Source organism: Erpetoichthys calabaricus, chromosome 1 (assembly GCF_900747795.2).
Source record: "Erpetoichthys calabaricus chromosome 1, fErpCal1.3, whole genome shotgun sequence".
Taxonomy (NCBI): Eukaryota; Metazoa; Chordata; class Cladistia; order Polypteriformes; family Polypteridae; genus Erpetoichthys; species Erpetoichthys calabaricus.
In genome coordinates, this window is record NC_041394.2 from 69960753 (window position 1) to 69988088 (window position 27336).

The following is a 27336-nucleotide window of genomic DNA, read 5'->3' on the forward strand; positions in this document are numbered from 1 at the left end:
TTTCGGGAAGACTGAAGGAGAAGTTGGCCCTGCTGTCTCACAGCACCAGGATACTAGTTTTGAACAGCAGGTCAACCTCCATGTTAAGTCTGCATGTTTTTTCTGTGTCTGTATGACTTTTTCTACTGGTACTGTAGTCACCAATGCTTCTGAAAATTGTATGTCAACTAGTGACTTTAAATTGCTCCAGGATGAGTTAGTGGAGATGTTCACATGGTTGTCCTGTGATGAACTTGATGCTTGAGGCTACTTAAATAGGTACCCTCTCCTCAGAATCCTATATGGGAATTAGCAGGTCACAAAATGGATAAACAGTGGCACTGTGTCAATGCTGCTGTTGCGCAGTTAGAAGACCAGGGTTCACATCCCAGGTGCTCCCTGAGTGGAGTTTGCATGTTCTCCTCATGGCTGCATGGCTTTCCTCTGGGTGCTCTGGTTTCCTCCCACAGTCCAAACACATGCAGGTTTGGTTGGACTGATGATACTGAATTGGCCCTAGTTAGTGGTTGGGGTGTGTGTATGTGTGTGTGTGTGTGTGTGCGTGTGTGTGTATGTGTGTATGTGTAATCGCCCTGTGATACACTGGCACCCCATCCAGGGTTTGTTCTTGCCTTGTACCCTGTACTGCCTTGGATAGACTCCAGCAACCTGTGGGACCCTATTCAGGACAAAGCAGGTTAGAAAATAACTGAATGCCTGAAAAGTAGATAGAAAAAAATAGAAGGAAAATTTCTATGTGGTGCTCTAGAACAGTTGTTAGTAATGTTGCTTTGCAGCTCAAGGGACCAGGTTCTTATTCCATAACTTGTCACTGTCTGTGTGTTTCACTGGTGTATGTTTTTGCCTAATTCTCTGGTTTAGGTCCAAATTTCTACTCTCATAGTCATTTTCTAAAAATGTTCATTCCACAAGTTAATGTTGACAACTTGGAATGAAGACATGTAAAAACAGGTCCATCCTATCTGACAATGCATCCACTCTAAGGCAGACTGTGTCGGATCAGTAACAAAAGTCCATGGTACAAAGACATGCCAGCAAGGCCTACCAGGGAAGGTGAACTTACCCTAAACTCAAGAAACAGGCTTTTGGCCTGCATAGTCCACACAAAGAGAGGTGAAAACTTCTAAGTTATAAAAACCCAGAAAAGGAGAGGAAACATTTGGAACACAATAACAAAATTCATTTTCTTTTAAGTTTTAAAAAAATCTTAAAAGAAACAAAAAAAGAAAAGTAAAAGCATTTGCTTAGAAATGTGTAGGCCATTTCTTACACAAAAGTTGGGATTTATAAAACATAAAATTGGCATAAAGATAAGGAAAGTTTCAACAATCCATAAGTCCTACACATATTCTTTTGGTGTTTGCATTTTAGCAACTCCAGGCAGCAGGACAATGAAATGAATAGTAAATTTCATTTCATTGTGCATTTCAATGATGTGTCAATCACATCCCAATGTTCTGGAACTAATTATATCACATTTAACTGACACATGTTATCTCAGTAGAGGTGTCTTCAATGTTGGTAATAATGTCTTAATTTTGTCACACACATGAGTATGGGAGGCAGCCTGGGGGGGGGTTTGGACTAACTGAGAGTGAAATGCCAGGTCAGAGGGTGTATAAGTCTTCTAATGCATTTTATCCCACCCCTGCAGATTTAGGAACAGCAAGTCATGAAACACTTCCCCTTCCACCTAAAGACCACGCCCTCGAATGACCTCACTTCCATCTCATCCCAAAAACCCTCCTCTTCCTCCTCAGGAACTATAAAAGTCTACCATCACTGCTCCGGAGTCAGTCGAATGAAGACTCGTTTTTGAGAGGATTGCTCCGCAGAGTATCAACTCACTACTTACTTATAATATACGGGGTGGATCCCCAAATCTTTATTGACCTTTGTCTTGTTCTTGCTCTTTTACAATGTATATACCTAATGTCAATTGCCTTACTTTTTTTTTTTAAAAATCTCACACAACATGACCGTGAAGTCTGCTTTCCACAACACTATTTCATAAAATAAATGAATCAGAAATCACTGCAAATTAACTTTTGATTTTGGCTTGCTCACCCTGACCATAAGGAGATTTAAATGTACCTGAGTAGCTTTTCATTATACTATCCCATACAGATGGCTGAGGGATGACAGCAAGATTCCTGACCTGTCAGCCAGTTCACACTGAAAAGCATCTGTTACCAAATACCCTACAGTTGTTAAAACCTGTAACAGAACAGGAGTTGCGTGATTTGTGCATGATGGTCTCTGTAATGTAAGCTCCAGTTCATCACACAACTCCAAGAGGACGGCTCCGGGAAGACTTTATCAGCTTATAAGCCAGTTGTCATTATGAGCAAAAAAATCACCACAATCCCTGAAAACTCATTCGTCGTGTAGTCTGCGATTGGCATTATCCTCCAAATGAGCCAACACTGTCATTGCCAGTATGTCTTACTACACCAGTACAACTTGTACAATCTTTCCTTTCATGTGATAGTAGGTATTCCCGCAGTCCCTGGTTCCTCACCCATTCACCAACCCACAAACACTGGAAGACAGGAGATATAATGAAAGGCATTCCCACACACAATTGATGATAAATTGCTTCATTTAAAGGTAGATGGCGGTGTCTGGACTTGCCAGGTGGCACACTGCTGTACAGCACCATAAAGGTTTGCTCGAGCAGCACTGGACAACATAGCCCAGAAACATGGATTGTCTTTGCCACCTGAGTGAGGTGAAGATGAGCGTATGGATGACCCAGACCCTGTCCCTCAGGACATTAACGCAATGCCAATTCAAAGACATTTGGATGTTATGTATCGAATGTGAAGCTTGCCAAAATGATTTTATTTTTTAACTAGTTCAATAAGAATGTTTTAATATCTCAGTTCTGTGCGTACAGCCTGCGTCAATTCATACTGTGTTTCCTTTGGGTCTGCTGCACCTTGTCAGTCAACAAGCATCATGTGGGTCCTATGGCAATGGTGGTGGTCACAGCACTGCATGATGGAATATTACTATTGCTCTCTCCAATCTGTTTTTTTTTTATTTTTCTATTTGTGACTCTTGCAGTGAGACCAGTGTGACAGATGTCTGACCATACTTCCAAGTAATCTAATCTAGACGCCGTTAAAATATCTGACTACGCCACTCTGTTTTATTAAGAGAGTGGAAACTCTTGAAATTTAACGATAATAACACACAGGTTTCTTTAAATTGGGCGGTGAGTAAACACACAATGAAAAAAGACACAACAGTAATTTCAGGAAAAGCAAAAGTAAATTCTATTACACAAGACAATATAAAGTACATTAAAAAGATAAACAAACAAAAAAAAATGTAACAATATCAGGAACAAAATTCCTTTTTTTAAAAGAAAAGCACACAGTCCACACCCTAAAAGTCCATTAAAAGCAAGAATTGGAGGATACAACCTTTAGTGGGGCAGAGTCCAGTTTGCGTACTGTGTTACCCCAACAATTAATCGTCCAACTGTCCATGGATGCACTTTGTTCACCGGACATTTGTTTCCCAACAGAAGTTTTGTCAAATCGTGGAATCCCCATCAGCGTCTGTTCGTCATTCTTTTTTCCACTCTGGGCTCCTTGTGTTGCTGCGGCCTAGGCAAGCCTCACTTCTTATCCACCAGCTTTGCTTGGTCCTTTCATGCGGCTTACCTCTCTCGCTGGTCCCACAACCATTCTCTTGTGGAGCTGTCTCTTCCTCCCTGGAGGTAAGTGTTGCCGTCTTTGTGCCTCACGTCATACCAGTCACGTACCCATGTCTGCCCGTGAGCCCCTGTGCTCTGTGCGAGTGTCTTGGCACTGTTCTCAGTGGACTGTCCCTCTCCTTTGCCTTCTCCTACCCAGAAGTTTAAATGTCCTTCAGTCCCTGCCTAGATCATCAGGACGATGGATTAAACAATGGCACATCCAAATTTCCTGGGTTTAACAAATACTGTAAACACAGGTTAACAAAATGTATTACCAACTATTAATGAGTATGCATATGCTAATTAGAAACCAATATTCTCAGACATGTTAATTTCCAAGTCAGGTAAATACAAACATTTTCCAAGGAAAGAGCAGCTCTTTTATCACAATTTTGTATTGTTTGTATATTTAACCAGTTAAAACTTCAAAGCGGTGATTCTTTTGCAAGACAGCAAATACCTACATCCTGTAGACAGCCATGACAATAATCAGTAACGGGATTAGCTAGGAAATTTACCTTTTAACTTCTCACCCCAGTCCCAACAATGGGTGCTTATTGCCTCTTCATCTACTGTGTTTTAAATTTAATATTTACATATTCCTTTGTGGCGGCATGGTGGCGCAGTGGGTAGCGCTGCCGCCTCGCAGCTGGGGACCTGGGTTCGCTTCCTGGGTCCTCCCTGCGTGGAGTTTGCATGTTCTCCCTGTGTCTGCGTGGGTTTCCTCCGGGCGCTCCGGTTTCCTCCCACAGTCCAAAGACGTGCAGGTTAGGTGGATTGGCGATTCTAAATTGGCCCTAGTGTGTGCTTGGTGTGTGGGTGTGTTTGTGTGTGTCCTGCGGTGGGTTGGCACCCTGCCCAGGATTGTTTCCTGCCTTGTGCCCTGTGTTGGCTGGGATTGGCTCCAGCAGACCCCCATGACCCTGTGTTCGGATTCAGCGGGTTGGAAAATGGATGGATGGATATTCCTTTGCCTAAGAGACAAATGGAACCACCCAGTGTACAAAAAATGTCCCCGTCTGACACCAGCAAAAAGAAAGTTTGTGTGGGTCTCCATTTCATTTCAGTCAGTAATACCTCAAGTTCACATTCACATGAAGTTTCATTTTCTGTGTTCTCTCTTGGCTTGTAGTAAAGATGTCACTCAGGAACATGTCTAAATGTATATGGTAATAAGATCATGAAAAGTCAAAAGGCATTTTTAAGCCATACATGATTACTGTCATATGCACACTCGTATAGTTTTGATTTGAGATTTATAAAGTAATTTGGCAAGACAATCGGCATACGGACAGTTTATAAATCTGATTTTTTTAGTGCATAAGCCATTTTTGCCTTTTAAGAATAAGCAAAATTTTAGTGTGAAATCTATGCAATGGATTATATATGAGACCCCTGAACTGCAACCTTTGACTGAAACTTAAATTCAAACAGTAGGAAATAAAGGAATGTCAGGAAAAATGTAAACTGCATGTAGTGTACATTTTGTGTAGTAAATGTAGTGAGTTTAGAATGACTTTCCAACAAGCACTCAAGTATAACGCATAACCAATCTGTGCATCCGTTTCCTAAATCACTCACCAATTTTAACATTGCAGGGAGATGGACAGGTGGGAACCTGGGCATGGTGCCTGTCCAATGCAAAGTACACTGATATACCCACCTGTTAATCACCTATTGTGCTCATCTTTGGGATGTGGGAGGAATACCAGAAGAACATGAGGAGAGTATGCAAACTCCATAGACGCAGTCCAAAGGACAGGAATCAGATCCAAGACTGTAGGATTGTGGGGCAGCAGAACAGAGACCACAGAAGTCACTGTTTCTGAAAAGCATGAGATACATAGCAAATTAAATCCTGTTTATTGACTACACAAGACTACATCTATATTGTAATAAATAAATGTTTGTCTTGTTGACTTCTAGAGGTTTATCTTCTCCCGCATCCCGTCTCCTTTTCTCGTCACTCAATGCATCTCTGACTACAAATATTACACCAGGTTATGTTACTTGCAGAAATTCTCAGACGATTCTGTACTTATGGGGTGAATTGATATTGGGATGAGGCAGAGTATAGGAGTGAATGTAGAGGTGGTCCACTCCTACAAGTACTTGGGGGTCAACATTAATGACAAGTTGGACTGGTCTTGCAACACAGAAGAACTATGTAAGAAAAGGCAGAGCAGGCTCTTTTTTCTTAGCAGACTGAGCTCCTTTAATTTGGGAAGTGACATCCTTTATATCTTTTACAACTCTGTGATGGCCAGTGAGACTTTCTAGATTGGTAGCATCACTTCAAGAGAGGCCCACTGAATGAACAAGCTAATTAAAAAGGCAAGCTCAGTTACAGAATGCACACTGGAACCCCTGGTGATAATAGTGAAGGAGAGGATTAAAACAAAACTAATTGTCTTTATGAACAATGTAGCACATTCTCTCTCTCCCACACTAACTAATCTATCTATCAGTCAGGTCAGGTCAGGTTGGGGAGCATGCACTGGTACAGTGTGTTGCTGCACCCACCACACAATGAAACAGCTCATGATCCTGGTGGGCAACCCCCCAAGCAGACACACGGTCCAGTCTCACCCTCCAGAAATGACCCTCTATCTGCTGCACCCAGGTGTTACATGGGCATCCCCTTGGCCTGGTCCAACCACTTGGCTTGCCAACACAAGGATCCTGCAAGCTGGATCATCCTTAGGGAATCACGGCACATGGTCTTAGCGCCGTAACTGACGCTCCCTCACAATGCAGGAAATGTGCCTCATTTGGGACTCCATGAGCAAACATTCATTTGACATAAAGTAAAACCAACGGTACCCAAGGATTCTCTGGAGAGACATAATACCAAAGGAGTCCAGTCTTTGTCTCAGGTCACTGGATAGCTTCCATGTCTTGCAACCATATAGCATTATCCATATCTATCTATCTATCTATCTATCTATCTATCTATCTATCTATCTATCTATCTATCTATCTATCTATCTATCTATCTATCTATCTATCTATCTATCTTACTTTATTTAAAGAGCTTCAATAAATAGACAAATGTCCCCCGGGGGACAATGACATTTCTAACTATCATTATTATCCTCTCTGGCTGGATTATTTGTTTTCCTCTCCTGCATGGCTATCTGAACATAGTATTTGTTTTTTAAGCTGAACATTTACATACATGTTACTTTACATAGATATCTTTACTATTTTTAAAACTCTATGATAAATATTCTTTAGTTTTTCACTTTTGTGTAACCCACTTGATTTATCTATTACTATTGTGAAGAGCTTCAAGCTACTATGATGTATGAAAATATGCTAAATCAATTAATGTTATAACCATCATGTTTCTTGTTGGGTAGACTTGATGGGTAGACACAGTTGAGTGTGAATAAACCGTAAATTACAACTTGAAACACTAGTGTTACTGAACTGAATATGTGAACATTGTAAATAAGACCACCTTCACATTTAGCAAGAAGAGATCTGAAATTTTTTTAATACAAATTTGACCAATAGTTAACCGAGCTGCTTCAGAAAGTATAAAAACTAATAAAAGGAGGAAAAAATAATCACAGAAATTGGTAGGTATCTGAAATGTGTTCAAAGAATGGCACAGTGGTTAGCGCTATAATGTCACAGGAATATTGGGCTTGTGCTCCAGTACTCTTCACACTGAGTTTGCTTGTGTTCAGTGGGATTTTCTTTTCCAGGTAATTGGTTTTCCTCCCAGAAACCAAAGGCATTCATGTTAGTTTAATAAGCACTGAGTGAAGGATCATTCTGCGCTTGTGTATAGAATGTGCATGTGGATGTCTCTAACTGGAATACTTTGTTATACAAAATAAATATAGGAATGTACACAAATATAAAAAATGGAAATATTTACATACAATGCAGAAAAATAAATTTTCCTTTACAATGACCAGTGAGGTCTGTGCTTGATAACATCATTTGAAGATTAAGATTCTGTCATTTTTAAACTTTAGATAAGTTAAACCTTAAAAGATGTGTGTGATGCACAATTTTAATCTGAACTTACACCACACATTGCATAGACTGAAGAAGGTTTCACATTGTAAAGAAACAATTTTTATTAAATGGAGGTATTTTTACAAACTTTGTAACTGCTTGGACAGTGCCTAAATATGAAAGTTTCATAATAGTCCACACTAACTTGATTGTAGTGCTGTGCAGAGAGTGTAGGTCTGCTCTGCTGCGCACTAAGCCTGTAATCTTTACACGTTACTAGATTGTACCCAATATGGATGCTGCTAAATATTTAATATGTCACCTAGTGCTTTCCTGCCTTCTGTGATTATGACCTTTACGCTCTTCACTTAAAATCAATTATACACCATCTCTACAACCCAATTTCTTCTTGTTCATTTACCATTCTGTCTCTTTCTGTAACAGCTCCAGCTTTCTCCTGCGTTCACTGTATCGAGAGCCATACTTTTCCCCAAACACAGTCAGCTCTCATTTACCATTTCCCACCCAGTCCTGATGCACACAGGACCACATTTAATTCATGATATTCTACTTTTCCACTAACAACCTGAAACCAGGCAGAGCAAAGCTAAGCCTGATATGGTTTCCTTTACATTTTCTAAAGGTTCTTAGAACTGCTACATTTTCTCTTCAGAGTTAATTGAACATTTGCCTGCCTGATAACTAGTGGAAACCAGGCCATTAGCATGGTTCAGTTTCCATAACATTAGAACAAAGAACCCTGTATAAATATGGAAGTCAAGCCTTCTTTGAGGATTTCAGTTTCCTTTTTTGACATTAACCTGATGTCATTGGAGTCATTATGGCCTTTACTCCATTTTAATTGTCCTTGATTTGTTGATTCCTTCACAATACCTGCAACAACTGTAAGTGAAAGACAGAAAAAGGTCATCTTAAAATGATCCAGAATCCTTTGTCACACAAATCTTTTCAGTTACTTCATTTGCCATCATCTCAGTTAACATGAATTGTTAATCATATGTGACCTCAGATAATGTACCTCCCCATAATACACACAACACTTCACTACAGCACACATCTGGCAGCAGCTGTGCAATGTGAACAAAGGCAGCAGGTGGTCCTTCTCCAAAGTGCAACCAGCATTTCTTAAATTCTGGTACCAAAGGAAGCCAATAAAAAAGGAATTCTTGTTATGCCACACTTGAGTAGAGAGAATAATTTGCCTGATTTAAGAGAGATACCATGGCCTTACCTGTCAGTTCGGTTATTTTCTTCATTGTAGAGGTCATGAAAGTTTAGTACAAAGCAACACAAATATGAATTAATGAATAAAATGCTCAATAGACTAGACACTCTCGACTGGTTTGGGTGCTACTGCCAGGTAAAAGTTCAATGTAAGAAGCACAGGTTGATGTGAAGTAATGGAGTCATTCATCAGAAAGGAGTCCAAAGTGGCATCATGGCTCAGCCTACTGTATGCAGATCATCTTATGCTTCACAAAGATTTTGTAAAAAATTACATACAAGTTATAAATTCTGGTATTTTACTCATTACATCACCAGACATAAGACAATGAAGGCAGGCAGACATGCCAATGCCGATTAACATAGTAGTGAATATTCCATGGAACTGCGGTAAGTGCATTCAGTCCTACTACTCAGATTCTTCCTCCTCCTCCTCCTCAAGTTAAGGGGATCAGTAGCATCTACCAAGTACTTTCTGCAAATCATACATCATACACTCAGATGTTTCCATCAGTGACACAACATTAAGATTCTGAAGAAGCAGCTGCCATCACCCACTTCAGAATGAGGTTTAGGTAGACTAGAATACCCAGATGGACATTTTACTATCATAGAAAGAGACAACCATACATTACTCCACAGAAACAATAAACCAATAAATGAGAAATTAAATACATTGCTATGATCAGAACACAAGCCTGTGCCTCAAAGGGAAAACAGTGTACAGTAGATATGTCCATAACAAATACAGTACACTGCTTAAAAAAATCAGAGACCACTTAATCATCACAGTATTAACACCAAGTCAAATAAACTTGAGGGATATCAATCTGTCCAGTGAGGAAGGACAAGAGATTGTGAATCAACTTCACCTGCTTTGGTGCAAATAAAAGTGACAACAGGGGCGCTGGAGAGGCAACTGCAAGATAAACACCAAAAAGGGAATGGTTTGGCAGGTGGTGGCCATAGACAATTCCTCTCTCCTTATCCTTCCTGACTGATTCTTCCATAGCTTTGTGTTTTGCTAGTGTCCTTGTCACTACTGGTAGCTTGACGTGGCACCTGCAGCCAATTCAGGTTGCACAAGTAGTCCAGCACCTCCAGAATGGCACATCCATACATGTCATCACAACAAGGTTTGCATGTATGGATGTACCATCCTGGAGGACATGGACTACCTGTGAAACCTGAAATGGCTGCAGGTACCACCACATGCTGCCAACAGTGACAAGGACATTAGCAAAACACAAAACTATAAAAGAATCAGTCAGGAAGGAGAAAGAGAGGACAATTTTCTGTGGCAACCACCTGTAAAATCATTCAATTTTTGATGGTTGTCTCTCCAGTGCACTTCTTGTCACATTCATTTACACCCAAGCAGGTGAAGTTGATTCTCAGTCGCTTATGATTCCTAACTGGTCAGATTGATATCCCTGAAGCTTAACTGACTTGGTGTTAGACTGTTATGATTAAGTGTTCCCTTACTTTTTTGTGCAGTATATATATCAGGCAAGGGGGCAAGCTGCCTATTTCCTTCAGCCGTAATAAAACTGAAATTTCCGCCCCAGTAGCTGCAGTGAACCTATCAAAGCAAACAAATATGACATCACAAACATGATTTACTTAGACACATTAAATGCACACTAAGTCCAATGTCCAGACAGACTAGGAAACCCCCCAGTTTTTTATGATGTGATCAGTGAGGTCTTTGACAACAATTATGCTTATTGCCTGTCAAATCTGAGTCACTTCCTGGACATGCCAACGACGTACATATATAATTATCAGGAGGTTACGTTTTTTTTTTTAAACCTCAGCTGTTGCCTAGAAAGGCCATCTAGAAAGTGCTCCTTGTAGACCTGTTTGTACTTATAAGTACAATTACCTCGATGTAAACTTGTGAGTTATAATATTGCACAACCTGAGCCACTTTATAAAGCACGTATTTACATATGATGTCGATATCATTTTTAAGATGAAATGCAGCAAAATATGTTTATTATATTATACAGATAAAACTTTAACTTCATTTAAATAATCTACAGTATATTGTTAATAATTAAACAACGTTCACGGATTGTTCCTGCCTCGCGCTGTATTCTTGCTGTGGCTTGCGCAACAGTGAAAGGATAGATGGATAGAATAATTAAACATGTACTACGAAGGTATTTCAATGTTCCTTAAAAGTTTTGAAGAATCTGCGTTTTAAGCTTACAGATGGCTTAACGCCTATTACAGAGCTGATTGTGTGGTGATTGGGTATTTGGAGAAAGAAAAGTAAGGACAGGAATTGGAGGTTAGTACGTTTGAAAGAGACAGTACTGCTACAATAAAGTATTTCATCGAAGGTCGCGTACGGCGCACAAGCATCTTGCGTGAGACCTGAACAATCACTGCGCCACCGTGTTCCCATGTTTAATAACATGCTTTAACTCCTATCATCATGAAAATGATATCACGTATACATCTCAGTATTTTAATTATTCAGAGAGCTGTAATATCACAAATGTAATGGATTCTGTGTCCTGTCAGAGGAAGAGAAAGCCCGGAAGCACGTAGTGATTCACTCACAGAGCACATAGAAGATCAAATACAAAACAATGCATTTAACGTGCTACTTTAGTTACGATGGGATTTGAGAAACTAGTAAATTAAACAATTTTAAGATGAAGTTTATAATGTTCTACTTTAATGACAAAATTAAACTGTGATTAAAGTGGAAATTTAAAGTTGACATTTCATGCTTTTTTCTCCATTGTGTGCCTTTTTTTTTCTCTCTGTACCCTAATAAGCCTTCATATGACACTCAGATGGTGGGCTATGACTCGCCTTTTCACAGCGACTTTGATATGTGACTTTTTGATTTCGGGCGCTGTGCGATTTTGTGAACATGAGCTTTCGAGTTTCTCTGACACTCTATGTCACTCAATCAACTTCCTTTTGTTATTTATACCACTGTTTAAACCAACAAATTGTACGTTTTTCCTTACCTCCACTTGATATTCGCTGAAATTCTATTTTCCCTCGTGCTTCTGCCATTGCCTTTTCACAGACTTAAGGGCTATTTATATTGATTTGCATATTCAAAGAGGCAGAATTCTGGGAGGAGACGGGGTAGGACAGCAGGCGCGTGTGCTGACCGGGATTTATGTAGCAGAACAATGTGGAAGTTGGCGTTCACACAGATTTATGCATCTGGATTTTTTTGTGCGTAAGCACATTTCTGTTTTTGTGCTTATGTCATGTTATAGTGTGAATTCTACGCACGCCGTTATGCATGAGGCCCCTGAAGTTTACCAAAAAGCAAAAAAAAGTGACCCAGTTGTGATGGTGGGTGAGGGATATGGAATTGTGATCACAAGGCCAAGACATAACTTTTTGTCTTGCATGGCAGAAATGCAATACTGCCCTTTACCTCCAAAACACACAAACCCCACACATCATGCCCTCAAGTAAAGTATGGTGGGGATGACTTAATGCTGCATGTCTACTTTACATGAGCAAGGACTGGGCATCTGGGTAAAGCAGAAGAAAGGATGTTGTGGGGAGAAAGCAAAGAGTAAAGGAGAACCTACTGTATTGCAGCACACTAAACAAATGAAGCTTGGATGGAAATTAATTTTTCAGCAGGACACCAAGCCCTAAACACAAAACCAAAGAAGTCAACATTGTGGGTCAGTAAAAATATACATCACCATTAGCAAACTGATCAACCTGCAGCAAATCTGCGTAGTGAAATGGACCCAATTAACTTCTGAACAATTTGTAAAGCTCATAAAACCAAAAAGACTTGACAGAGGTGTAGCAGAACATTGAAGTGCGAGAACCGAATGTTCTAGTACAGTGAAAAAAACTTGGGCTCAAAGGCAACTCTGCAATGCTTTCAAAAATAATGAAAACATTTAAAATCAGTATTTGTTGAGAACTACCTTTTGCCTTTAAAAGTGCATCCATTATCTGTACACTCTTGTGCAGTTTTATAAGAAAATGCACTGGTCAATTGTTCCTGAAACCTTAGAGGGAATGGGGGCAAGTTCTCCAGATATTAGCTGTCTCACTTCAAGTCCAGGTACTCCCAGGCAGCCTTGATGATTCAGAGCTCTATGGACACTGTACCGACTCCTTTTATTGCATAAAATAGTTCTGTATGATCATGGCCGTGTGTTTAGGGTGATGGTCCTGCTGAATGCATTTGAGACTAATTAGACTGCGCAGCCTGATGATATTGCACAATGGACGAGAACTTGCCCTATTTTTTTTTAGCAACAAGGAGACCATTAATTCTGACCTGATCAACTCTGTTGGCAGAAATGCAGCACCAATCCTACTGCAACCCCCGCCATGACCATGGGCTGCACACACACTAACCCACGTAGCCCATCTCTCTTAGATTCACATGCTACAACTTGAGACATGATGTCAACAGAAAAAAAAAATTAAAAACATTAATAGTGGAATGAATGAAACCGTGCAAGTAATATGGTGCTGGGCAAGATTATTCTAGTTTTACTTTTTTTGCTAGTTTTTGTTATATTACTTCAAGTCTAATTTAGTTTTAGTTAGCCTTCGTGCCACATTTTTCGATCTAGTTTAGTTTTTATTTCATAAAGACATTTTTATTTATTATATATAAATACATATATATTTCTCAGTAAATATATTTCTAATGGGGCTATTGACATGAAACTTATGGCAGATGTCGGCAACAACCCAAGTAACCTACACACAAAAATCAAAACAAACAAGTCCATAAATTAAGTCGTGTAAAAAAGTGGAATTACACAGTGAATAAGTATAGAACACACTTAACAAATTTATTTAATACTACTGTAATTCTGTAATGACAACTTCAAGACGCCTCCAGTATGGAGAAACTAGTCACATGCATTGCATTGCTCAGGTGTGATTTTGGCCCATTCTTCTAAACAAACCGTCTTTTCAAATCTTGAAGGTTCTGGGGTTTATTTTTTTTTTCCTTGAACAATAAAGTTACCAAGCAAGTGTTAAGTCAGTTAAAGTCTACTCAATTTCCATGGGGTTTTACCTCGAGAATAATAAAATAAAAAATAAACCTATGTCTGATTTTGCAATGTATGTGAACTATTGGCCTCAGCCGCACACAGCAAGACAGTTTGCAGAGCTCCCCATTTAACCAGGTACCTGGTATTAAAGTAAACACGCAACTTTAATTTAAAGAACATTTTTTATTTACATATTTCCAAACTAGAAGGTTTTCTGAACAAGTAGCACTCTGGGATGACAAAAGAATCTGGGTCAGAACAAATTATGATACGTTTTTCTTAGAAAACAAATCCACATCAGGGAAAAAAAAAAAAAAGTGTAAAAAACCTCCCCTTTTCAGAAACATGCCACTGATTGTGCAACAGTTGAAATATGTACAATATATTCAATAAAATCTTTTCACTTTACACTATGCACCCGTATCAACAGGTAACTGTTCACTTTGTACATTATAAAACATCCTTTAAAATAAATAATACAAAAAACAAAAAAAAATATAGTAGCCACAGCTCGTCTAGCTGGCTAGCTGCCAAGTGATGCAGCAAGAAAGGCAAGGCTAATCCAAACACCGTATCATCCCTGTCAACACAAGGCTCATTCTGTAAGATCTATGGACAGCACACTCCTCAGCTTTACATTAATCCATAAAAATAAGAACAAGCTTAAAGCTTTTCCTGATAGGGTTACATACAGATTTTTTTTTTTACTGTAGTGCATGAACACTGTCTTATTGCAACTCTGACACATCGTCTGCCTCTACTCCCCACCACCAGAATATTCGAGTTGTAAGAGTGATTGATTTGAGCCAGCTCTGCTCCCAGTAAATTCTTGTGGGCAGATATAAATACAGCTCCTTCAGACAAAAGAATTAACACAATTTAAACCAGAATAAAAACAAAACATAGTGCACATTCCCATCTGCATTAGTGACAAGACTGAATGTTCCCAACAACACAACTTGATGCAGAGACTGAACTGTGAATTAATCTCAGACTATGCTAACATTTTGCATGGCAACTCCATGGTGTATGTTTAGAAAGCATAAGAAATGATAAAAGGTATTAATAAGTAGCACAGAGCAGAAGCTGTAGCACTCTGTTCCAGGAATTTAGTTTAAATGCCACACATTAAACAAACATCAAGAGACACCTGTTGGCAGCTTACAATTTAAACTGCAGTCTAACAAGTAATTTGACAGTACATTCATCTTGGTGGGAAAACAACACCTAGATTACAGTCAACTGGGTTATTATACAGAAATACAAATATGGGTTGTGGCATAACAATTTTCCATAACAAGTTAAATAAATAGTGCACAAAAAGAAACCAGTATGGAAATCTGCTGGTGGTGGGATTCAAGGATGTATGTCAGAAGCAAGAGGCGCGTGCAACATTTTCAGAAATAACAGCTGGCCTTCTGGATATTTTCAGTCGCATACCCCTAGTCCAAGTTACACATAAAAGGCAGACCTGGCTCATTTATTGTTAATCCTCCATCCACACATTTCCTGGAGTCTGAAAACTTGTTTCAAATAAAGAATATCTTGGTATGTCCTCCCAGCTGTTAGCACAAAGTTCAGGGGAGGAGAATTCTATACTCCACGACAGGGCTTTCCATTTAGGAGACAGACTCCAAGTTCAAGATGAGAACAAAGTAGCTCAAAACACTTCAAGATCAACCAGAGTCAGAGTCACTAGTGTCCGAGGAGCTGGAACTTGAGCTGGAACTGCTGGAGTCCGAGCTTGAGCTGCTAGCACTAAGACGAGAGGCAGCTGGGTGTTGTTCTACAACGCTTGGCTTCTCTGCTGAATCATAAAAAGAAAAAGCACATAGGTCAGTCAAAATGCAAGATATGCAAGCACTCAAACTATTACAAATTATACATGCTGCTGAAGAATGTGAATTTCCCATTGGGATTAATAAAGTATCTATCTATCTATCTATCTACTTATACACATACAAACTGAAAGGGGTAAAAGTTAGATGGAAAATTTAACAATTTCCCTTCACATTATTTCAATATAAACAATGCAGGCAATACTGTTGGCAAGAAAACTAATAAAAAGGTGGTAAATGAAAGGGAAGAGAAACAATTAGCATCATACGGCCAAAATAAAACCATCACCTGTCTATTTGTATATTCCTTTTAGCCTGAGGAATACCTCTAGATGCAAGGATATGATTTCATTTCCAACTATAGAGATGTATGAGGAAATTCAAGTAAAGCATATAAAACACCCACACAGAACACAACAAATTTGGGGCAACGAAATTAATATCCAACATCTGGAAGGGCTACAACAATGCCAAATGTAACATTTGCTTCAGCCCACAGAACTAGTGTTAATATGAACAGAAGATAAATCCACCATGGAGAACCAAAAAAAAAAAAAAAGCTCTCTGTGTTCATTACCCTACATAATTCAGGTGAGAAAATTTTCTTGTCCAAAAAGGTATTTTTATTAAGTAGAAGGACTTAAAATGTTGAATTATGAGAAATTACTCAAACAACACAGAATTTTAATTAACCCTTTGAACCCGGCTGGTCATAAAACCGGCCTGCTTGAAAGGGGTATGTACCCGAAAGGCCAGTTTACTGGCCTGCCCATCTGCCATCATTACTCGGCGGACTGCTGTACTGGCTAGTGCTATATCATTGTCTACATCACGTGCACCACTGACGCCGCTTGGTTTTGCCGATCAGATTGCTTTCATTTTTGCGTGTGGGATTATAAGGCGAAACTCAGAACGTTTTATCAGTAAATTCGGTGTGATTTTGATTGCTTTATCATGCCAAAATGTAAAAATCAGTTGAGTGAAGCAAAAAAAAGACCGTAGGTAGTACTGCTGCAGGTGTCAAGAAGCGTCAAACTGACCAGTCGGCTGCTCCAAAACCTATTTGTAGTAAAATGGTACCAAAGACAAAACATGGCAAAAAAAGGCAGCGATTTACAACTGTTGCTGTTAAAACATGACCCAGAGGATATTTTAGCTATAGACTACGCTGAAGAAGATTTTGAAAGTGAAAATCTGTGATGCAGAGGATTCAGATAATGACTTACCTGCTGGGCGCAATGCTACCGATTGCGATCATATAACCTGGACAGCTAACATAGATTCATTCTCAGTTGAAGAATTCAAAAAATGTTGGCCCAAAAACACTCCTGATTCTATTTCAAGTGAAAGTATGCACTGGATTATCTGTCACTGTTTGGGGATGATTCGGTGTGGAATATCATTGCACAGGAAGCAAATCGGTAGGCGGCGCTTATACAGGAAGAGAAACCTAATAACTACAGTGCCAAATCTTTTCATCCGGTCACTGTCCCTGAACTGAAAACATTTTTTTGGGTGCCAAATTGCCATGGAGCTGTTGATTCATAAAGACAGATATGAACAGTACTAGACGCAGAAGGGAAGTTGGATCACAGTTATGCCTGAATTCGCCAAGGTGTTTTACTCGGAACAGATATTTAGCCTTCTGGTCAATGTTGCACTGTGTAGATGAATGAAATCCAGCTGTGAACAAGATATATAGGAGTCTACCAAATTTTTGTCATCATTGTGGCTAACTTTCAATAACACTACGTTCAAGCCTCTGAACTTTCACTTGAAGGTATGATTCCAAAAAAAAAATGCACTTAGTAGTACATAAAAGACAAATGGATCAAGTAAGGCATAAAGACAAACACAAGTGGTTATATAATGAATGCAGAAGTGTACACTGGAAAAGTTGATTATGATTTGCATCTGCCTTGTCAATTGGGGGTGACTGGTTCCTTGATAGCTCGGTTATTCAAGCTGTTTGAAGGACAAAAATCACTGTATATGTACTGACCGTGTTTACACTTCAGTAACTATCACAGAGTACTTGTTGGAGAAACAATTTACATGACCCTGTGGTATCACGCTGACCAACAGAAAGAAATTTCCCAAAGAAATTGTGAAGAAGATGGAACGTGGTTCTCAGTCACTGCTGTTCAAAGGTAAGACAGCTGCTGTTTGGTGTGACAAGAAAGCAATCTATTTCCTGGCGACCAAATATATCAGTGACGCAAGCATCACCGTTTTGCACTACTATGCCAAGCAACACAAGCTCATGCCAGTATCATGTCCAGCTTTCAATTCCTACATGGGTGGCACTGACAAGAACGATCAAATGACTAAGTTACAAAGATAGACGCCACTACAAGCGGCCGAGACATCTCATGGTGAAGTTCTTTGTGTGGTGCGCATTCAATGTGTATGGCATACAGAACCACTACAAGCTACACAGTGAAACTGGAAAATGCATTCACACTTTCCAGCTGTTTAAAGATGAATTATGTTATGCCTTGGTGGGGGCACAACATCGCACGCTGGTGCTGATGTCACGTCCCAAGGCCAGTGCAGACTAAACACGGTTGCAGAATGAAGCCAATATCTTGCTACACTTACCTAAGCAACCACAAGGAGCAACTTCAAACAACAGATGTGTTCAAGCAAAGAGAGTGCATCCAGAAGCTAAGGACACAGACTTGTGAAAGCGCAGTACAACTGTGTACTGGTGCAAATCGTGCAAGGTGTTTCTGTACACTGGTTATGGCAACAAAAATTGTTTTGAGGCATCATATCATTCAAAGGTTCAGCTCTGCCGATCATCATCAAAATGAAGCTGCATTGACAGGACTTATGATAAAAACTCTGCACCCTTATCTTACAGATAGTGTACTGAGAATTAAAATATGGTATAACAGTACAAAAAGTCACTTTGTAGTAAAGTTTTACTTTCAAGTTCAAAATATGATATTTCAAAAATCATTGAAAACTGTTGGGGAGCCCAGGGTTATGGGTAGAGCGATCAGGGATCAAAGGGTTAAAATTAAGCCTTATTCTACCACTCAGTGGTGGAATTATATATATTTGTAATCTGCAACTATTTTCTCAACAACAGAACACACAGAATTCTTACCTTTGGTTTTCTGTGGTTTCTTTACAGAATTTAGTTGCCCACTAACATCTTGCAATCTCTTCTCAAGCTCCCTTTTCTTTTCAAGGGCAAGCTCCTCCCGCGTCTTTCCAGCCCCAGGCTTCTTTGTCACTACAGAAAACAAGAGGAATATGTAAGACACTGTGTACACTTCACACATACACACAATATACAATTCCAATTACTACAAGGGAAAATACCACCTGCCATCTTGTATAAAACAAAATGCAGAAATGCTCTAAACAAGGATACTATAGAAAGACTGACAACATAAGAAAATGACAAAGGTCTTCAAGACAATCTGAATTCCTGCCAAGTTAAGTTCATTCCTCTCTGATCAAAAAAAAAAAAAAAAAAAACAACTATTGGCACTGTGATACTACTACTACTGTTCAAAATTAAACAAATGGGAATCAACCTTACAAAACAATGACAAACCTGCACACTACAACAATACACCTAGAGATGTTCAGTGTGTCTGCAATGCAACAAAGGCGCTGGAGTCAGAAGCAATTACAGTAAACCCTCATTTATCACGGTTAATCCGTTCCAGACTCTACCGCGATAAATGAATTTCCGTGAAGTAGGATTGTTTATTTATAAATTGAGCATAGAAATCCTGTTTACGGCCTTCAAAATACGTGTTTTTAACATTATTAGAGCCCTGTAGACATGAAATAACACCCTTTACTCAAAAGTTTAAACTGTGCTCCATGACAAGACAGAGACGACAGTTCCGTCTCACAATTAAAAGAATGCAAACATATCTTCCTCTTCAAAGGAGTGCATGTCAGGAGCACAGAATGTCAGAGAGAGAGAGAGAGAGAGAGAGAGAGAGAGAGAGAGAGAGAGAGAGAGAGACAGAGAGACAGAGAGACAGAGAGAGAGAGAGAGAGAGAGAGAGAGAGAGAGAGAGAGAGAGAGAGAAGCAATCAAAAATCAATAGGGCTGTTTGGGCTTTTAAGTATGCGAAGCACCGCCGGACAAAGCAGCTGCAAGTAAGGGAGCAATGTAAAGGTAGTCTTTCAGCATTATTTAGAGGAGCGTCCATATCCTCTAAGCCAGTGTGCGAACAGCCCCTCTGCTCACACCCCTGCTGTCAGGAGCAGAGAATGTCAGAGTGGGAGAGACAGAGAAAAGCAAACAATCACAAATCAATACGTGCCGATCAAACTTTCAAGTATACGAAGCACCGCGTGAGAAGCATATATCATTGAGGAGTTTTATTTAATACATAATACGTGCTCTGGTTGGGTAGCTTCTCAGCCATCTGCCAAAAGCATCCCTTGTATGAAATCAACTGGGCAAACCAACCGAGGAAGCATGTACCATAAATTAAAAGACCCATTGTCCACCGAAATCCGCGAACCAGCAAAAAATCCATGATATATATTTAGATATGCTTACATTTAAAATCCGTGATGGAGTGAAGCCGTGAAAGTCGAAGCTCGATATAGCGAGGGATCACTGTATTGGGTTACAGGAATCAGAGTTGCTAAAAAAGTATACCAACACCGACTAAATGTAAATTGTAGTAAAACGTGTTGATTTCCAACTTCAGATAATTCCATTACTTTTTCTTCTAACCCTTTAGTTAAAATATACCTCTTATTAAATACTTTAAAAAGCAATTAAAAAAAAAAAAGCCACAGCAGCATTGTTATAGCCCTTAAACCAAAGTTTAATGGGTTAAAATGCTAAAAAGTAGCTGGTTGATTCACAATGGCAGTGATGAAAATCCCTGGATCTTTTATGTTGTGTACTTTCAATCAATATAGAAAATATATTAAGTCTAATTAGAAATATAGAGGAGTTGGGAGTCGGTGGTACCCTAAATTGAGAAGTCTGAGTCATAGTCAAAGGTTCTGAGTAAAGACTCTAGAGCCCTCAATGCAACACAGCAACAAGTCTACTTCTGATTGTGGACCAACAGGTTTTGAATCCCATTTTCTGACATGTTCATAACAAAAGGCTATTTAACTTCCTTCAACTAAAATCTATTTAAAAAATCAACCCTTTACCTAGAGTACCATCATCAGGCATGACTCACCATAGGGTTTGCGAGGTTTCTTCCGCAGACAGGTAAGGACATAACGTTCTAGCTCTCGCAGAGTAGATGGCTTCAGTGTTTCAAAGTCAATTTCAATCTCCTCAGGATTTGAGTCTTTAAGTGAAGGTTCTCGACTTTGAATAATATGCACAACACGACCAAGTTTTTCCCCAGGCAATTTATTTATATCAAGACTCAGCTGCCTTTTCTCATCATAAGACATGGGTTTGCAGTCCTCTTCCTCATCAGAATCATAATGTGGAAGCACTGGTGGGGGCACCACATGTATTGGTCGAGGCACAGAAGAAGATTTTTTTGAAGATCTGAAAAGAAAAACAAGTTACTTTGGTGAAGATAAATATTAAGTATATAAAAACTATTTTAACAGCTGTCATTAACACCACTAAAGGCTTATAACAGAACATTTCGAATTACTCACTTGGAGATTTTGGAGTTTTTCTTGCTCCCACCACTATTCTTCTTGCCTTGGCTTGAAGTTGATTTTGTTTTTGAAGTCTTATGGTGTTTGGCTGGCTTGTCAGTTTCATCTTCCTGTACTTTCACTTTGTGTTTTTCGGGCTTCTTCTTCTTTTTCTTCTCTTTCTTTTCTCTCTTCTTCTTTGGCTTGGAAATGGGGCCCTGCGAGAGTGCTGCTAGCTGCTCATGGACAGCTCTCAACTACGTACAGAAAAATTGTCAAACATTACACAATATTAAAAGAAAAAAGAAAATTCATATTTTTGGTAACAAAATTACAGAAACCAGTAATTGTGCCATTGCAAGGTAAAATGTGAAAAAGGAATAAACAATACACACCCTCCAAAATCTAAAAACAGATAGAACCTTGTACTATTTCTAGATGAAATCGAAGCATGAACCTGAAAGATCTATTAAATAAATATCTAGTTAAAATGGCCATCAAGGTACACATGGTCTTTCAAATCAAATCTACCAAATGAAAATTTTTTTTTTTTTTTTTACACAAACCCCATGGTTGTGCAGCTACCGACTTTTATATCAATTTTAGGTGATACGTTTGTGATAAAATTGCTACATTTTCACAAAATTCAAGTATGGACACTAATGGCAAGTGATGACATAAAAGGATTACATTTAATTTAGTGCATGCTTTCACCTAAACATTAAGTTTTGGTCTTATGCTAAACATTTAAACTAAAAAAAAACAAACAAAAAAAAAAAAAAACACTAGCTAACATTTTACACTACCACGGAAAACCATTATTCAAAAAATTACTGCTTAAAAATTGGAAACTGCCATGCACCTCTTAATGTATATACCCCCCCATTACACTGAACTGTGAAATTCTCGGGTTAATTATACTCTAATGCAAAATTTGTACTATTAACTTAAAATTGACACCCAAAAGCAATAAAGATAAAATTCTCACTTGCTCTTGTAGCTCAGCTAATCTGTTAGCTCTCTCCTCCTCGCTGTCTGAACTTTCACTGCTTTCACTGGAACTCTCACTACTTTCTTCACTTTCAGACTCTGTGGAGGACTTCAGTACTTCCATAGGGAGGGGAGTCATGACCATTTGATTTTCAGAAGGTTCATCTGGCATTTTGGCAAACCGAAACTCAAAGACATCCTAATTGCAAAGCAGAAGAAAAAATACAAAAAGGCTTAAACACAAGCTTGTATGGTAGAAAAATTTCAGTTTATTGTAAATATGCCGACATCACAAATTAACTTACAAGAAATACAAGTTAAATTAGAAGGTAAGGGCAATAAACTGAAAACATTTCCCAGTTAAAAGAACTATTTAAAATCTTTGGGGTCTTCTATTCCTCTGAGATAATTGTTTTCAGTAATCCAAAATATTTATTCTGCTTTAAACTGTTGTGTATTTATTGCACTGCAAGACACGGACAGCGAACCATGAACAATTTAAAGCAAAAGATGTATAAGATAGTATAAATAAATACAAAAAAAAAAAACACCCACTATTTCTTAGGATTGACAGAGTAACAAAAAAGTATAAAATTTGAATGTAATTCTATGCACACAACACACAATAGATCAACTTGAATCAAAGTTGTATCTCAATTTGTTATATTAGTTTTTGGCTCTCACCTGCAACTTCCTAGCCATTGCAACAACATCATGATCAGGGGGGTTGTACTTATAACAATTGGAAAACATCAATCGCACATCTGCTGCAAATTCCTGAGCATCTCTGTATTCACGACCATCCATTTTTTTCTGCAAAATAAAATGCCATTTTTTCAAGCTACTGTTCCTGGTAATAGTGTTGGTTCCACTTACAAATGTACAAATGCAATGGGTATAGAAATCACCAAATTTCAATAATTTAAAATATTTAACCTTTCATTTTACAATTTATAACGTTTCATCACAACAAATGAAATGAAAATACTAACTCCATTCAGCATTTTTGCCATTCAAAAATTTAAAAAAAAAAGCTGCAAATTAAAGCACAATACATGAAAAAAGGGGGAAAAAAAGTATAGATGTAGTATCTGTCTGATACAGAGGTAGTAGACACATTTACAGACCCAGTAAAAATCTAGAATAAAGGAACACTATTTTGTCTCTCCTTATGTATGGCTAACAAACAACATTTTAGTCTGGACATACAGTATTTGAATCTCATGTGTAATACACCAAAGTAGCACGTAGGATAAAGCCAGAAGTGCCATTTATTCAAATTCAGCAGTGCTGATGTTTGTGACGAGTTATCCAAATGAAAAATGCACCACATTTTACTATTTACAGGTGACAAAATACATCCCAATAGATGGCACTTTACAAGAATTAATTAATGCAACCTTGAAAAACTACCACCAGATGGACAGAAATCAACTCATACTATGTACAGTGTATACTGAACACACATTAAGGTAATCGCTCAATTTTCTTTGTGATTATTGTATTTGAATGAAACCATTTAAATAACTGAAAACAGAAAAAATGTAGATATTGTACATTCTGCCTTAAATGATAGATATGTTAATGATTAAAAAATGTGAATAGGATTGTAAAATGTACTGTAAAATAAAGCTAATAAAACTAATGGACAAAAGTGTGCAAGGCCTTACACAAAAACTATTCACCCAGTTGAAAGTTCGTTTTTTTTTTTTTTTTTTTTTATAATATACTGATCCAACAAAAAGATTAAATGGGAAAGTGGCAACAAATCTCTGCAAAGGGGTCTAAATTGCAAAAAGAATATTCATAAAATTCTCACAAGTTTTCACCTCAAACTTCAGTGGTGCAGCCAATTTGTTTTAGAAGTCAAATAATTAAACAGTGATCACCTGTCTGTATAAAAGGGTTTTTCAATGGACTCAAGTATAAATAAAGTACCTGCATCTTGCCCAACTTACACAATGAAGTATGAAGGCAAAAAAATACTCCAAGTAACTCTGTTAAGAGGTGACTGAAAAGCACAAGTCAGAGCAAGATACAAGAAAATATCCAAGTCACTTAATATCCTTTGAAGAAATATTAAATGAATTATTAACAAATTAAGTGTATGGAACAGCTGTAAATCTGCCTAGAGCAAGCATCCACAAAAACAGAGGTCATGCAAGACCATTTCTAGAGACACTGAAGTGGCTAAAGCTACAGTGGCCAAGCCTGGAGATCATCCATTCAATCAACTATTGCCTGGGAGCTACATCACTTTATCTAAGAGTGGCAAAGGAAAAACACCATATTAAAAAAAAAAAAAAAAAAAAAAACACACACAAACACTTCAGCTACAACAGATACTATAGTCTAAGGAGACCAAAAACAGATTTTTGACCATCAGACTAAACACAATGTTTAAGTATGCCACACACTGCACATTATCAAACACACTACCCACTTCATATGGTTTATGTGCTTCTCTGCAGGAGATACTGGAATGCTTGAGGGTACACAATAAAATGAAAGCAGGAAAATATGGCAAAATCCTGAAGGAAAACCTGATGCAGTCTGCAAGAGACCTGCGCTATGGGAGAAGACCAATTTTCCGGTTATACAATGACCTCAAGTGTAATGCTAAAAAGCTACATAAAAATGGGTTAAAAAAAATATTAAGATGTCCTAGAGGGAATTATGGCTGGACTTGATTTAAGATGACAGTTTTTTGCAAAACTGCTCAAAATGTGTGAAAAAACTGAATTGAAAAGCTAAGAGTATTTAATCCCCTCATATAATTGCTTTAAAATGTGTATCAAGTAAAAACTGATTTGAAGTGAGTGAATACTATTTGTAAATTACTTTAGATCATTAGGGAGAGATCCATTTTCACTTTGATATTAAAAGCCTTCTATTGATCAGTGCCAAAAAAGTCAAAATAAATCCCAAGAGATTCAATGTGGTATAACATTAAAATGCAAAAACTTCCTAGGGCAACTTCCTATGCTGGTTTGGCACAGCTCCAATTAACCCAGCGTTTCTCAACCTTCAAGTACAGTGGAACCTCGAGATACAATCACCTCTGTATACGAGAAATTCAAAATACGAGGAAAGTATGAGCGAAAAATTCAGATCTAAATACGAGCACTGGCTCGCGTAACGAGCCACAAGCCAGGCTGTGGGTATAGCTTGCGGCTTAGCGAGGGGGCGTGGTAGCAGTAGTGAGCCGCAGGGCGATCTGCGGTGTCTGCGTTTCTCACCTAAGTGCACAGGTGGGAAACTGCCCACATCCATGATTTGTCCTGTGGCGGATGGGCTGCAGCTGCCATGTCTTCCCCGCATACATAGAGAAGCGCGAGCCGGTTAAGGGGGAGAAGAAGTAAAAGAAAAGAAAAGAGAGGAGAGGAGAGAGAACGGAGGTTGCAGGAGGAGGCAGGAATCCGCAGCAGTAGGAAGTCGGTGCGGGAGAGCGAGCGAGTGCAGGCTCGCGTGTAGCTGAACAGGCGAGCCAAACAGCTGAAGCAGGACGGTGTAGAGAAGGTCAGCTGCATTAAGTGTCTCGCCTGTTGCGGAGCCCGCATGGGAGAAGCAGGTGAGACGCTAACAGAGAAGAAGCACCGGGGATTGTCATCTGTTTTTTGAAGACTGCTTCCTGTTGACGTTTTAACCTCGTGTTAAAGGATTGTTATTCTTATGTATTTTAAACCTCCACTTCACAACTGTCTTAAGGATTATTTATTTAAAGATTTATTGAATGCTCTACTGCACTTTGGACACCTGTTTTGATTCTTTTAATAATCAGTTATATTATTTACCAGTGTTATTTATAAAAGGTAGACTACAGTATATATAATTTATCAGTGTTATTTGTTAGGAAAATTGATTTTTATGTTAATATATTTGGGATGCGGAACGGATTAACTGGATTTCCATTATTTTCAATGGGGACGTTTGTTCTAGATACGAGAAATTCGCTATACAAGCTCAGTGCTGGAACGAATTAAACTCGTATCTAGAGGTTCCACTGTATTTGCAACCCGAGTTTTCATAACAGTTTTAATCGTGACCCCCCCTAACGTTTTTTTGAAACCCTAATAAAATTTAAATTTAAAGAAAATTTCCTATGTTTTTTGCTGTCGATACACAGCTACAAGTTTAGAATTTCCCTACGAATAGAAAAATTATGCCACATATGGCAACATTTGTGCCCCCTTTTTTGTTACTAGGGGGGCGCGCCCCACAGTTTGAAAACCGCTGATTTAACCATTGACTTAGTTCCACAAGTAGTAATTTTAAATGTTTTATGGAGACTTCTACTCATCCCTCCTTAATACTGGCCACCTTTAAAGCCTTCAGCCACAAGTAGGACTCAACCTTTCTTATTTTTTTGTTTACAAAAACAAACCCCTTATAAATCACAATCTACAGGTTCTACAATCTAAATAATTTTATCGAAAAGTTAATTTTAGTAATTCAATTTAAAAAGTGAAACTCGTATAGATTCATTACATACACAGTGATATATTTCAAGCATTTATTTCTTTTCATTTTGCTGATTATGGCTTATAGCTAATGAAAACCCAAAATTCAGTATCTCAGAAAATGTAAATATTGTGAAAAAGTTCAATATTGTAGACTCATGATGAGTAAAAGGAAAACGTGGAAGAAAAAGGTGCACAAGCAACAGGGATAACCACAGCCTTGAGAGGATTGTGAAGCACAAGCCCATTCAAGAATTTGGGGGAGATTTAGGCTGAAGTCAGTGCTTTAACTCTTTTAGGGCTAATTTTTGTTTGTTTCTTTTCTCCCAGGGCTGAATAATTTTCCAAAAACTAACATTTTTTAAAAAAAGAACACAAAGCAATTGTTTAACATATCAACAAAAAATATTTACTTTTGACAAATGTTACTGTCTTGCATGTTGCATGAGCCTGCATACTATATGATTTCACATACATATCACATACATTTTACACAG

The 27336-nt window shown here is 38.4% G+C and overlaps 1 protein-coding gene across 18 annotated transcripts in view; it reads right to left on the reverse strand.

Moving 5' to 3' along the window:
* Window positions 1–14110: 14110 nt before the first annotated feature.
* brd2a (bromodomain containing 2a) overlaps window positions 14111–27336 on the reverse strand; it is a 185754-nt gene continuing 172528 nt past the window's right edge. For 16 of the 18 annotated variants that reach the window (XM_051932922.1, XM_051932917.1, XM_028825577.2 and 13 more), the window contains 6 exons: window positions 23064–23192; window positions 22378–22578; window positions 21408–21646; window positions 20969–21291; window positions 18901–19029; window positions 14111–15754 (listed from right to left, as the gene is read on the reverse strand). In XM_051932922.1, the coding sequence (XP_051788882.1) occupies window positions 15624–15754; window positions 18901–19029; window positions 20969–21291; window positions 21408–21646; window positions 22378–22578; window positions 23064–23192 (1152 nt within the window). In that variant the 3' untranslated portion in view covers window positions 14111–15623. The remainder of the gene's footprint in view (window positions 15755–18900; window positions 19030–20968; window positions 21292–21407; window positions 21647–22377; window positions 22579–23063; window positions 23193–27336) is intronic. The other 2 variants (XM_051932960.1, XM_051932904.1) reach the window with 1 other exon arrangement.